The 13,056-nt window shown below is 49.0% G+C and overlaps 2 protein-coding genes across 2 annotated transcripts in view; one reads left to right on the forward strand and one right to left on the reverse strand.

Moving 5' to 3' along the window:
• The window catches only part of LOC147116322 (adhesion G protein-coupled receptor G5-like), a 793,199-nt gene that overhangs the window by 397,192 nt on the left and 382,951 nt on the right, over positions 1-13,056 (forward strand). The window lies entirely within an intron of this gene.
• Positions 3,252-13,056, reverse strand: part of LOC147116324 (adhesion G protein-coupled receptor G2-like) — a 159,977-nt gene continuing 150,172 nt past the window's right edge. The window contains exons 14-15 of the mRNA XM_085989550.1: positions 10,865-11,121; positions 3,252-3,358 (exon numbers count right to left, since the gene is read on the reverse strand). Coding sequence (XP_085845676.1) covers positions 3,252-3,358; positions 10,865-11,121 — 364 coding nt within the window. The remainder of the gene's footprint in view (positions 3,359-10,864; positions 11,122-13,056) is intronic.

Genomic DNA, 13,056 nt, shown 5'->3' on the forward strand with positions numbered 1-13,056 from the left:
GGCGGGGGGGGGAGGGAAAAAGCAAAACAAAGGGGTGGATAAAAAATATAACTAAAAATGTAATGGGGCCAAGGATATGATCTGAAATTGTTGAACTCGATATTGAGTCCGGAAGGCTGTAAAGTGCCTAATCGGAAGATGAGGTGCTGTTCCTCGAGTTTACGTTGAGCTTCCGTGGAACAATGCACGAGGCCAAGAATGGTGAGGTCCGAGTGGGAATGGAGTGGTGAATTAAAATGACAGGCGACTGGAAGCTCGGGGTCACCCTTACGGACTGAACGGAGGTGTTCCGCAAAGCGGTCACCCAATCTGCGTTTGGTCTCCCCAATGTAGAGGCGACCGCATCGTGAGCAGCGAATACAGTATAGTAGATTGCAAGAAGTACAAGTAAATCGCTGTTTCACCTGGAAGGGGTGTTTGGGGCCCTGGACAGTGGGAAGGGGGGAGGTATAGGGGCAGGTGTTACATCTCCTGTGCTTGCACGGGAAGGTGCCAGGCAAAGGGGAAGGGGTGCTGGGGGTGATAGAGGAGTGGACTAGGGTGTCTCGGAGGGAGCGGTCCCTACGGAATGCTGAAAGGGGAGGGGAGGATGCGTTTGGTGTTGGGATCACTTTGGAGGTAGCGGAAATGGCGGAGGATGATCCGTTGAATGTGGAGGCTGGTGGGGTGAAAGGTGAGGACAAGGGGAACCCTTTCATGGTTCCAGGTGAGGGCAGAAATGCGGGGATAGAACAGACATGGTCGAGGGCCGTGTCAACCACCGTAGAGGGGAATCCTCGGTTGAGGAAAAAGGAAGACATGTCGGAAGCACTGGTGTGGAAGGTGGCATCGTCGGAGCAGATGCGGCGGAGATGGAGAAACTGGGAGAATGGAATAGAGTCCTTACAGGAGGCAGGGTGGGAGGAAGTGTAGTCCAGGTAGCTGTGGGAGTCAGTGGGCTTGTAGTGAATATTGGTCAATAACCTATCCCCAGAGATGAAGATGGAGAAGTCGAGGAAGGGAAGGGAAGAGTCAGAGATGGACCATGTGAAGGTGAGGGAATGGTGGAAATTGGAGGCAAAGTGAATGAAATTGTCTAGTTCAGGGCGAGAGCAGGAAATGGCACCTATTGTTTTGAAGACCCAGGCTAGGGGTCCTAACGCCATGTTTTTTCCCCACTGCTGTTATGAGTAAGATCAGACCTAATGCTTAATAAAAGAGTTAAACTGTAATACTCCGTTGTCCTGCAAGTTATTATTTTTGTACAAAGTGTGCAAAACAAGACACAGGAAACTCTGCCGTGAAACAGGGGCAGGAGATACCGGATCCCCAAGGTAAGTGGCTCTTTCAGCGCTTCTTGTGGGCCAGGAGCAGGAGTGCTCCAGCCTCCTCCAGCCCCAATCTTCAGCCTCCCGATCACCCTCACTCCCAATTGCTGGCCGGAGCTTCCTTACCAGCACCAATCTCCCCCACTCCCCCCGATTGACAACTCCCCCATCCCCCGCCACTTGCGATTGCCAATTGGAGCTTCCTTTCCCCCTCCTCTTGCTTGCTGATTTTGCATCCCCTACTCCCAATTGTCGCAGACCATCTCCAAGACTTCCTGCCACTGTTTCTTCCCGGCCTCCGGCCAGGTTGTCCATTTTGCTGGCTGCCGGGCGGGAGGCAGAAATACAAGATGCAAATGATGCCCTGGCATTAATGTCGACAGGACCTCCGTGTCCCCGGCCTTGCCAGGTTCTTCGGCCATGTTCACCTTACCCGCACCCTCCCCAACTCCCCGTAAATATCGGGCCAATAGGATAGTGGCCCGTGCTTCAGGGTAGCATTCCAAGGTGACATTATAATGAGAAATCTACTCAACTATTGAAAATAATGAAAGCAATGATACCAATTTAAAAGTTTAATAGGCACCTAAAAATATAATCAACCTAATAAAGCATTTAAATTTTAGAAATTACTTCATAGTTCTTAAAATGCAATTCACCAATATAAAACCACATGAAAGGTTCTGTGATAGTTTTGCTAAATATTGTCAATGTTTCACACCAAATAATAAACTGCTCGGAACAAACATGTAGCACTGCTTTATAGCATTTGAATTCCTAAATGTCTCAGCTGGAATCTGTTTTGAAACATCAATAGATTTTAGATTGGTGATTGAATGGTGACCAGGTTTAACTACATACATATCTGGTCTCTCATCTTCCATTAAACTAAGAATGCTACACAGATTTTCTTAACACAAATAAAAATACGCAAATAAAAATCTAAATTAAATTACAACACAAGAAAAGTTTTAACCAAAAGAATTTCTAAACATTGTCAAATAATATAACCATTGTTTTACCATAGTGATTCTCCCACATAAAATCAGCTAGTCAGTGACTGTAGATCTAGCAATGACATCTCTTTTCATCAAATATATAAACCACATAAAAACTTCAGAGTAAAAATATCACCAAGGTTGCAGCATGAGTTGATGTGTAATCACAACAGCTGTTGTTGTATCTGGGCATTGTCCCCCAGTTACAGAGGTGAGCCAGAAACAGGATTGGACATTAAATACTATTTAAATTAAAGCAAGATGTATGTATACAAAATGATCTCAATCAGTGATTCGACCACGTATGTAGGTCAGAGTTATAAGTCAAATATATTTTGTATCCTAAAGGAGATTAAAGCAGATTCTATTTATGTATGTTTGCTATTCTGCATTCTAAATATTTATAAAAATCTTTTAAGAAAAAGCTGTACCAGCTGGTTCTGGATTTATCAGAAAAACAGTTTAGGCTGCAATCTTACATAGAATTCCATCGAGTCTACAGCACAGAAACAGGCCATTCAGCCCAACTGGTCTATGCCAGCGTTTATACTCCACACGTGTCTCCTTCCCCCTGCATTTTCATATAACCCTATCAGCATATCATTCTAGCAATCTTGCACAGTGCCTGACAGCTCCTGCACCAGTCACAGCTTAAATATCCTTAACATAGTTTGGAATCATTTACAGTACTGGCATATTTGTGTCCATGGAATGGGTGACATTCCATCTTTAGCACTCCCAGTCCAGAGCTTCATGTGCCAGGTGCGCAGATCAGGAATTCAGGCACACATGCCACATCATTTTCTGTCCATGATGGAAAGTAATTGGGGGGGTGGGGGGGCACGCCCTGAATTCCCTGTATGTGCTTCTGGTGTGTGAAGCTCTGCACGAGGGAACTAAAGATGAAAATTTACCATTGGGCTTCAGAAGTAGATGGGCAGACATTTCAGTTGTATTCATTAGTAGTTGCACTTTTGCTGGTTTTTGATGTCTCGCTGGCCGAGGTACTGGATGATTGTGTTAACCTACAGTACCATACGAATATGAAAAACCCTGTAAAAAAAAAACAATTTAAGTAGCTCGTTTCAGTATTTATATAAACTATTCATTTTTGTAAATATTTCTAGTCATTAATAATTACAAAGCTTTATAAATAATTGAGATGGTCAATGTTAATTTTGTGGTCGACAGCAAAGAAAATTGTTCCATTGATGGATTTACATTCATGGCTTAATCTTAGTATTTCCAAACTTTTATGATTTATTACTCTCCATACCAAGAAGGGTGTCCTGATGATTTGCTCTCTCGTATTTACCAGTGCCACTCTCTAATTGCCGAACACAAGATACGTCAGAGCGGCTCAGGTTTTGCCAATTTTCCTCCCTCCCTGTGGCAAATCACGAGGCTTCAACTCAATGGCTACCAGGACAGAGTTGGGGAACTTGCCATGCGAGGAATCAATGACACAAATTTGTGTCCAACCACTGTATAGAACAGCACTAGCATGTTATTCCACCAACAACTTAATTAATTGTATTCTGCTTAAATTATAACGGAGGCTATTAATTTTCCTGCAACTAAGGGGTCGATTTTCCTGGAGCCGTCAGGCAGGGTTTCAGGCATGGGGGGGGGGGAAATCGCAAAAATAGGGGGTCGCGGCCCCCCCCCCGCCTGATTCCCCACCCCGTCCGACTTTCACCCCGGCATTTCAATCCGACCCGAATCAGTCCCGCCTGCAGCTGGCGGGACTGGTCGTCGGGAGCCTAATCACCAATAATTAGCATCTATAATGCCATTTTAAGGGGCCCTTGCCATTATCAGCCTTTTCCCATGCTAAACACGCCTGGTGGGAACCCCGCTGATGAAACCTGGCGTGAACAATGTCGGCTTGCATACTTTCAGCTGCAGGTCAATCAGGAAAGAAGAGATTTAATCAGACAGCATTTGTAGGTTGCAGGACCTTGTTGTTTCAGGCTTGGGGCAACTTGTTCAAGGCTTAGGCACAGCTGTGGAAGGTTGGAGCCTCACACACTTCTCCAGTGCGAGCTACTGGGAAGCCCCTCTCGCTACCCTCACTCAGCGCTTCCTCAACTGAGGCACCTACCAGAAGCATGGGAGTCCTTTTTTTCCTTCCCCTCTAGGCATTAGCGGACCTCCAGCCCCATTCGCGAAATGACACACGCCACAACTGCAGAAGTTGCCATCAGAAATGTTATTTGCAATAACCAACTGACGACATTTTAAAAATAAACACAACATTTCACCCAAGTGACTACCCTTGTGACTATTAGTGCTTTATTTTCCTCTTACGCGTGCTCCTACGTAGTGGTTCCCCTGTGGCTTCAGCAGATGTGGAGGCCCCTTGCTCACTTTCCTGCTGCTCCTGTCTCGACACCTTTGGCAGGCGTCCTCTGGGGTGGTGAGCCTGTGAGGGCTCGCCAGCAGTCTGCTGCTCCTGTGGCTGTGCAGGGGTTGAGACCTCTATTTCCGTTGGGTGTGGACTCCGGCGAGGCTCTGACCGAGAGCTCTGCAGTGGCATGGAAGTATGAGTGCTTGGAGAGGAGCCCCCACTTCCTTGAGGTCTGCCACCAACCTCCCTCTCATGGGTCAGGTCCCCCTCAGTGCCTGCAAGTGGCTTGAGAGCAGCTTGCTGCACATCAGGGGGGCCATGGTGACCCATTTCTACAATGGCAGTCCTACTCAGAGGGCCTGCCATGAAGGTCTGGTTTCTCTGCTCAATAGCTGACCATCGCTCCTCCAGAGATGTCAGTCTATTCTGAACACTCACCATGTTTTCAACACTCTGGCGACTTAGCTCCTCCATGGCCATAGCCATCCTCTCCTCTACTGTAGCCATCTTTTCCGCGGAGGTTGCCATCCTTTCCGTGGTGATGCGTTCATGCGCCAATGACTCCACAAAGGCTCTGCTCATGTTCGCTATGGACTCCTCCATTCGCTCCACACTCGCAGTGACCCTGGAGACAAAACCTGCCAGAGACTCCTGCATCTGTGCGTGGAGAGCCATCGCCTCTTCTCTTGCGGGTGAACCCAGAGGCAGAGGGTCGACATGCAGCAGAGCTGAGCTGGCAGAGTCCTGCGCCCTCCGACGAGGACTCTCCACTGCTGTCCCTGTCTCCACCATCTGCTGATGCTCACTTGTGAGCTGTGATACACCAGGTGACAACACTACTCTATCTAGCGAAGGTCCCACCGAGGTGTGAGTATCTGCGCTGGTGCTGGGTGCGCTGAATTCTGCTGACGCTGCGCCCTCAGAGGTTGGAGCTTCCTCTGAGGCGTCTGGCTGCTCAGCCTCTTCCTCCTCCGCAGTGGGGACGGGGGCTTCGGATGGTCCTGTGGGGGAGTAAAGGAAAGAGTTAGAGATGTGATACCAAGGTTACATGCACATTGGATTTTGCAGATGCTCATAAGTACAAATGATGTAGCTTCAGAATCATAACAGCGACTCATGCTATGTCAATGAGAGAGATGGAAAACTATTCTGTCACCAGCTTGCGGGCCTGCCCCTGTCTCTCCTTCCCCAGCTTCCACAGCCACATCAGCCCCGACAATTTCCAGCACTCCTTCCTCCCAGGGGGTCAGGTGGGCTATTAAGGGTGAGCCTCCTCCAGTTCTCTGTTGTTGTGAGCTCTCTTTTCCTGCAATGAGGGAGACAAGTGGAGTTTGAATGAGAATGAAGGAGTGAGTGTAGAGATTGCATAGCATAGATACTTAGAGGGAGACAAAGATGGTGTGAAGCTGCAAGACCAAGGGCCCTCCCTGTGTGTTGTCAGTTGTGCTCAAAGCATCAGAGTGAGAGGGAGTGTGAGGACTGCATGGTGGAATAGTTACGTGAATGTGAGCACAGAGAGAGAGGGAATGGGTAACGGTGCATGGATGTGACTGTGAAGTGGGATGTGGAGGAACAGAGTGCTAAAGCTGAGTGCTGGTGGGGAAAGGCAATGGGGATCAGTTTGAGGGTGATGGAAACTTAATACTTACTTTTCCTGTACGGTGAAGGTCATGGAATCGCTTCCGACACTGTATCCAGCTTCTTCTGGTGACTCCCAGCGAGTTGGCATCTGCTGCCACCTGCATCCATGCAGCCTTGGTCTCAGTGGGAGGCCTCTTCCTCCCTGACCTAGGGAAGAGGACCTCCCTGTGGGCCCTCGCCCCATCCAATAATGCCTGCAGTGAAGCCTCGTCGAATTTGCAGGCAGCTCGGGGTCTGGCACTGGCCACAGCTGCTGTAGGCTCCTCTGCCATCCTGTGTGGTTCGTATGGAAGCCTGCAGAGGTTGCAATGCTTGCTATAGACTTTAAAAGCACCATGAATGATGACATCATACTGTGGGGCTTTCTGACTGGAAATAGTCAATTAGCAAGGGTTCCCACACGCTGGAAATGAATTGGCCAATTGAGGGAAAATAGCATCAATCTGGCAGACCCATTTACATTCGTGTGGGAACCCCGACATTCGGGGAACTCGACAATTCCCCGCACCTGTGGGAAAATTGGACCCTAAGGCCTAGAAATTGGGTACAGCCCCGCTTGAGGCGTTAGAACTGGCGATGCGCTAAGTTTATAGCCAGATGAGAGCTATCCGCGCCTGGGGCGATATTGGGTTGCATCGCCCCCAAAGGGGATTCAGGCGCTAAATCAGCCATTGCACGGTGCTCTTAAGGCGCAAAAGGTCAGGCGCTACTCAATTTCGATGCGGACGGGCGCAGCGCAGGTGAACTCAATTACGGCAGAGCACGAGGGATGCAGGCGCCGGCCGGCTCTTAAAGGGGTGGGTCAGTCAGACTGAGCTTCAACACCCAACGCCCTGTAGGCCTCAGATTCGGCGCTCGCCCTTGTCTGGCGGTACAAAGTTCATCATTATGGAGAAGGTTAGGCAGAGAGCAGAGCGCTTCAGCACTGAGGCTCTGGACCAATTGGTGGCTGCAGTTGAACACCGTCGACAGGTGCTGTACCCAGATAATGGCAAGAGGCCAAATCAGGAGGCTTACCGACGATCTTAGAGGGAGGTTGCTGTGAGGGTCAACTCCAGCAGCATGGCAACCAGGACCCCTGTTCAGTGCAGGAAGAAATTCAACGACCTGACACGGATCGTTAGGGTGAGTGATGGTTTACCAAACTTGTGCTTCCCTCCATCTGCAGCTGACTTCGGGCACCCTGCTGCAATGATGCGCCACTGGCCATCTGTCAGTATGCACCCATGGCCCTTTCTGGGCAGACACATGGACAGATGTCTCAAGGCCTCATGTAAGGGCTCTTGCACAATGGGGGGCATGCGATGATGTCTCAAGGCCTCATGTAAGGGCTCCTGCACAATGGGGGGCATGCGAAGATATCTCAAGGCCTCATGTAAGGGCTCTTGCACAATGGGGGGCATGCGATGATGTCTCAAGGCCTCATGTAAGGGCTCTTGCACAATGGGGGGCATGCGATGATGTCTCAAGGCCTCATGTAACAGAACCTCCCCTTCTTTCCCCTGCAGTCGAAGATGGCGCAGATTAGAAAAGAACAGCGTCGAACCGGTGGCGGACCTGCACAAGTGGTCACTCTCACGGATCTGGAGGAGAGAGTGCACCAGATACTTGGAGGACGTCTGTCTGGTCCACTGACCACTGCATCTGCCGACCCCATTACCAACAGCGAGGGTAAGACTCTCACCTTTTCCACCTGTTGCCTTCCACTTGGTCCTCCCGCCAGCATGCATCCTCAGTGTGCAGCCATGTCAGAGCCATGCCGCAATCTGGCATGCCTTTCAGCAAACCTGTCCTTTTGCTAAAGCCACTCTTCCACCTCCCACTTTCAGATGAAGCAGCACCAACTCAGGCTCAACGCGCTGAAGCTGCCAGTGCCAGTGCCACCGGAGGCGAGGACCAGGAGGAATCCGGACCAGCCGTTGCAGAATCCGGGGATCTGAGACATCTGCAGACTGGGGATAGTAGTCCCCTGGAGGGGAGGGGGGGTGGCTCTGAGGATGAACTAGTTGCCGGACCAAGCGGCATGGAGCAACGCAGGGGGGATAGGCAAGTTCGGCCACCGTCTCCCCGCAGGGCAAGGCAGGTCGTCATGACTGCTGCACAGAGTGCAGATGAGGTCCGGCGCCTAGCAGAGATGAGCAAACAGGCCCGGGTCAGACACACGGAGCTGATGGCTGCAGAGGAGAAGATGCCTGAGTCAATAGATTAATTGGCTAGGAGTATGTTGGACTTCGGGGCAACAATGGAGAGGACTCTGCAGGGCTTTGGCGCAACAATGGAGAGGTCTCTCCAGGTGTTCGGGGAAACAATGGACAGGTCTATCCAGGGCTTCGGGGCCACAATGGACAGGACTATCCAGGGCTTCGGCCCAACAATGGAGAGGACTGTCCACGGCTTTGAGTCGGCAATGGAAAGGACTGTTCAGGGCTTCGGACAATCCCTGGAAAGGTCTGTGCAGGGCTTGTCCGAGGCAGTGGAGCAGTCGGCTCCTGCCTTGTCCGAAGCCATGGGAAGAACTGTCCAGGCCTTCTCTGAAGCACTGGCACCTGGCACACAGGTCCTCACTGTTGCCACGCATTCACTTGCTGGGCTCCTCCACAGCCAGATTGACGCAACGCGATGTCTCACTGCAGCCACCCTCTCTGCATCAGATAGGATCACCCCGGGCCCTTCCACTCCCGTACAAGGCCAGGAATCCGTGGAGCCTGCGATTGTGGCGGATGAGCCGAGCCGCTCCCCTCAGATAGCCAGTGTGTCGTCCGACCATGGTGCAGGTGTCCTCTCTCGGCAGGAGACCATTGCACATGCCAGCGCTGGGACGCCTGCATTGCAGCTGCCACCACCTGCAGGCCACACTGCTCCCAGCCATGCTCAAAGCAAGCATCCCGCGTCCGCACCCTCCAAGCCCAGAGGTCGGCCAGGCCGTACCTCAGGGGCTTCTGCGCTTCCAGACAGTTGGCAAGCGTCCCCCAGCCTTGAGGCCACCACTGGGGTGCAATTACGTAGGAGCAGCAGGGTGGGGAGGGGCCGGGCGCGAACGAGAAGTCGTTCCCCCTCAAGGGGCCAGTTGTAGAGGGAGGTGCTGAGACGTTTGTTTGTCCAAATTCACGGACACCCTCACCTGCTGTTATAGGTGCAGATTTTTGTTGAGTTTTGCTGCTTTGCCGAACAGGTCACTTTTATTTTGGCAGTGATGGTTTCTGCTCACTTTACGTTGTTTAGCTGTAATGAAAGACTTTTGTGTCAATAAACAGAAGTTTAAATGTTGCTTGGTGCATGTGACTACTTTCAGTGATGCTGGCATGCAGAGGCCCTCAAACATCCAAAGTGCCCATGAGGCAAGACTCTCATCATTCTGCCACAGGGGTGTCGAGACGAGTCCAGAGGAGCCTCTGACGAATGGACCTTCCACTTTCAGCAGCCCTTCCATCTTCCTCCTCCTCCTCCTCCTCCTCCGCCTGCTCTTCCTCCTCCTCCTCCTCCTCCTCCTCCTCATACTCCTCCTCCTCCGCCTGCTTGTGCAGGGTCCGAGGGAAGGTAATGAATGGACGCGTTCGTCTATAAAGGGCATCTGTCACTTGCCGGATGCAACAGCGGACTGCAGCCTGAGCGACAGTCACATTGTCCCCAATGGCTGACTGAAAGGAGCCGTTGGCATAAAAATGGAGGCCTTCAGTCAGTGTAGCCATCACGGACAGAGAGGTTCTGCAGCGTTCACGCGGCTGCAGATCCTGACCAAGCAGGTGGCACAGATCAGTAACAATGTCCCTCCAGATTCGGAGCCTTCGCAAACACTGCTCCTCCGACATGTCAAGGCTTGTCACCTGCTGCCTAAAGACCCTCGCAGCCTCCCGTCGGATTGGCCGACCTCCATTGCCCCTCCTCCTTTTGGACAATCCCGGCCCTCTCTCCCGCCGTCTCTCTGCCCCTTCACAGTGTTGGGCGATGAGGCCATCGCCCTCCAAACAAGCTCCCATTCGGATGCCAGTTGGTCAAAAGGCTTTTAGGTGTAGTGCTGCAAGTGCTTCGGACAGGGTTGAAGGTCCCAAGTACTGTAAAGCTCAAATCCCAGAACTCCGCTCCACATTAGCTCGCCAACTCTCTCTAGCAACGATCGCAATGAGCAGGCCAAGTGGCAGAAGATTCTGCACTAGAGCTGTCCCCTTTAAATAGCGCCGCCCTACTCCGAGAAGGGCCTGTTAGCCCTCCTTCGAACTGTCACTAATAGCGCTGGGCGCTAAGGCTCCGGGTGCCACCCAATATGCGCTCAGGCGCTCCTAAAAGGCGTTGCACACTGAAATGACGTCATGAGCTGTTTGCGCTCATGGGCGCACGCAAACACTTAGCGCAGGCGCTAAATGTATAGTCAATTTCTGAGTCGGCGCTATCCTCATAGCGCTCGCCCCAACATAGGGCTTCGCCCCAATTCTAGGTCTCTTTAGGCGCTCAGCGCCGGCGCTACCAACCCAATTTCTAGGCCTAAGAGTTTATCAAAATCAATTGACTACTGAAATTGTAAGTTTATATGTCTGGTCAATACCTATAATGCCATTTCTATTCTGACTAACCTTGCAGAGGGTTGAGGATGCAGAACATGTACATTGCAGATATACTCATAGGTCCATATGAAAACAAAGCTATGCCGTATGTTGTGCCCAGCAGACAGGTCTGGCTGATTATGGTGAATATACTCTTTTTATTACCTCCTTTCAATCTGATCACCTTTACACACAGAATTATCAGCAGGATTATGTTACCCAGGAATATAAGTTTGAAATAGGCAACATTTGTCACGTAATGCACAGTCTTGTTTGTTATCCAGCACCTGTGAAAGGACATGAAAAAGGCTTAACTAATATCCATAAAATACCACGAGAAGAATTTGTGCAGAAAGATGCCAAGATGCGATTTTCAACAAAAGTGAGAAACGCACGTTTAAATCGATCAATCCTCTCTATGGGGAGAAATTACTTTTGAGCACTAATCATAACCCTTTGTCTATTATTTTAAGAGGTAGCTAATGTGCTTGTGTAAAATTCCTATGTGCATTCTTTAAACAAAGTCATTGAGTTATTAAACATTTTGAAGGGGGTTATTGATTTAGTTAAAGTAGCTTTTGTGTGAATTTAACATGAGTGTGTTAACTAAGTCATCAATCACTCTCAATGTAATAACTGCCCATAAGCCATACAGAAGTGTTTCACTGTATAAAGGAATGACAATTAAAGCAACGACTGCCATTTAGTCGTAGATACAGCATGCTTCCCAGCATAAGTGAAACCATTCCCTTCTATATAGAGACCTAGAAATTACAGTTGGATATTAGTGGAAGGATGCTTAATGCATGAGTATGACATTCTTCTCCCTGCTATTTTACCACAGGTGTTAACAGGTTAATGTCTCTGTTAAAATAGTGGACAGAGGAATGTCTAATGACAGTATTAAGCTTTTGTTGCTGTTATCGCCAAGAGTAATGTCTATGCTATAGAGTGGTTTCAACCATTTTATGTTGTGTGACTGAGAATTATCACCACTTACCAATGACAACAGATCACATACACATGTAAGTAAAACTGGAATTTAATCACGCCTGGTCCATTTCCAGTATGTGACCTTTTGGTTATATTGGGCTTTATTTATTAGGTCAATTTAGTTTACTGTTGGACATCCTGAAGAGATGTATGTTGGATTTCTTGGGGAGTTAATGGTTAACAGTCGAACTTCTTTGTGTCTTGAAGCAACACCCTTTCCTGACTTTCCAATATATAAACAGGATGACTTTGAAGTGTTGTAAAAAGAATACATTGCCTGTTTTTGGAGATGTGAAGTGGCTGTGTATGGGAATAGGTGGTAGTAATGACGTTACCCATGAGTGGTAGTGTTTAGTTTTAAGGTAATAAAATGTAACTTTAGTTTTAGGGTAATAAACATGGGTCGGAGGAACCCATTAGCTACAGATAGCAGTTGGTGAAGCTTTTACTCAAAGATGTTAGTAACTGTTATGTCAGGAAGTCTGGTGTGGGGGGAGTAGTTCTGAAGCAAACAACTGCAAACTGTTTACAGCAGTAGTCTGTTTTCAAAGGGTTTGGGAATGGATACGTCATACAGTCTTATCTATGACATTTTCCTTTGATGTAGTCAAAATATGGTGCGTAAAGGATCGTGGTTTTCAACAGTAGGTCAGAGTGCTCGAAGGATACAGAAACCGGAGAAAGCCACTCTCTGTGTGCAGTTAAGGCCGATCACCTTTTACCGTGTATCAATAAAGTTTGTTCCGTATACTCCACTACGAAGTCTCGTGCTTACTCAAAATGTGTTGTTGTGAACCAGAGGAGAAAGGAGGTTGACTGCTAACATTTACCAGGTCAAAGACCTACTCATGACCAACTTATGTGGATATTTCTCTACCAATAAGGTGCAGCAAGGAAACTGTGGTCACGTTTGGGGAGAGAGCAAGGGAAAAGAAACACGAAGGTCACGCTTGGCATAGTGCATGAAAGGTCAGTAATACCACTTGTGAAAATAATATCAACATGTGCCTGTTTAAAGAGAATTATGTATTCTGTCTGTAGTTGAAAAATGCAGACAGTAAACAATTATGACTTTATTTCTAAGATTTTTTGAGTGCAAGCAGGTCTCGTGTAGGAAAAGGGGCCTTCCAAATAGTGTTTTAAACCATGCTGATCTTTGGGAAAGCCCACAAAATTAATGCTGGACATTCTGGGAAGTTCAAACAGTGAACAGTTCTAACTGTTATTTC

The sequence above is a fragment of the Somniosus microcephalus genome, chromosome 6 (genome assembly GCF_052327205.1).
Source record: "Somniosus microcephalus isolate GS21.2 chromosome 6, FLI_Smic_1.0, whole genome shotgun sequence".
Taxonomy (NCBI): domain Eukaryota; kingdom Metazoa; phylum Chordata; class Chondrichthyes; order Squaliformes; family Somniosidae; genus Somniosus; species Somniosus microcephalus.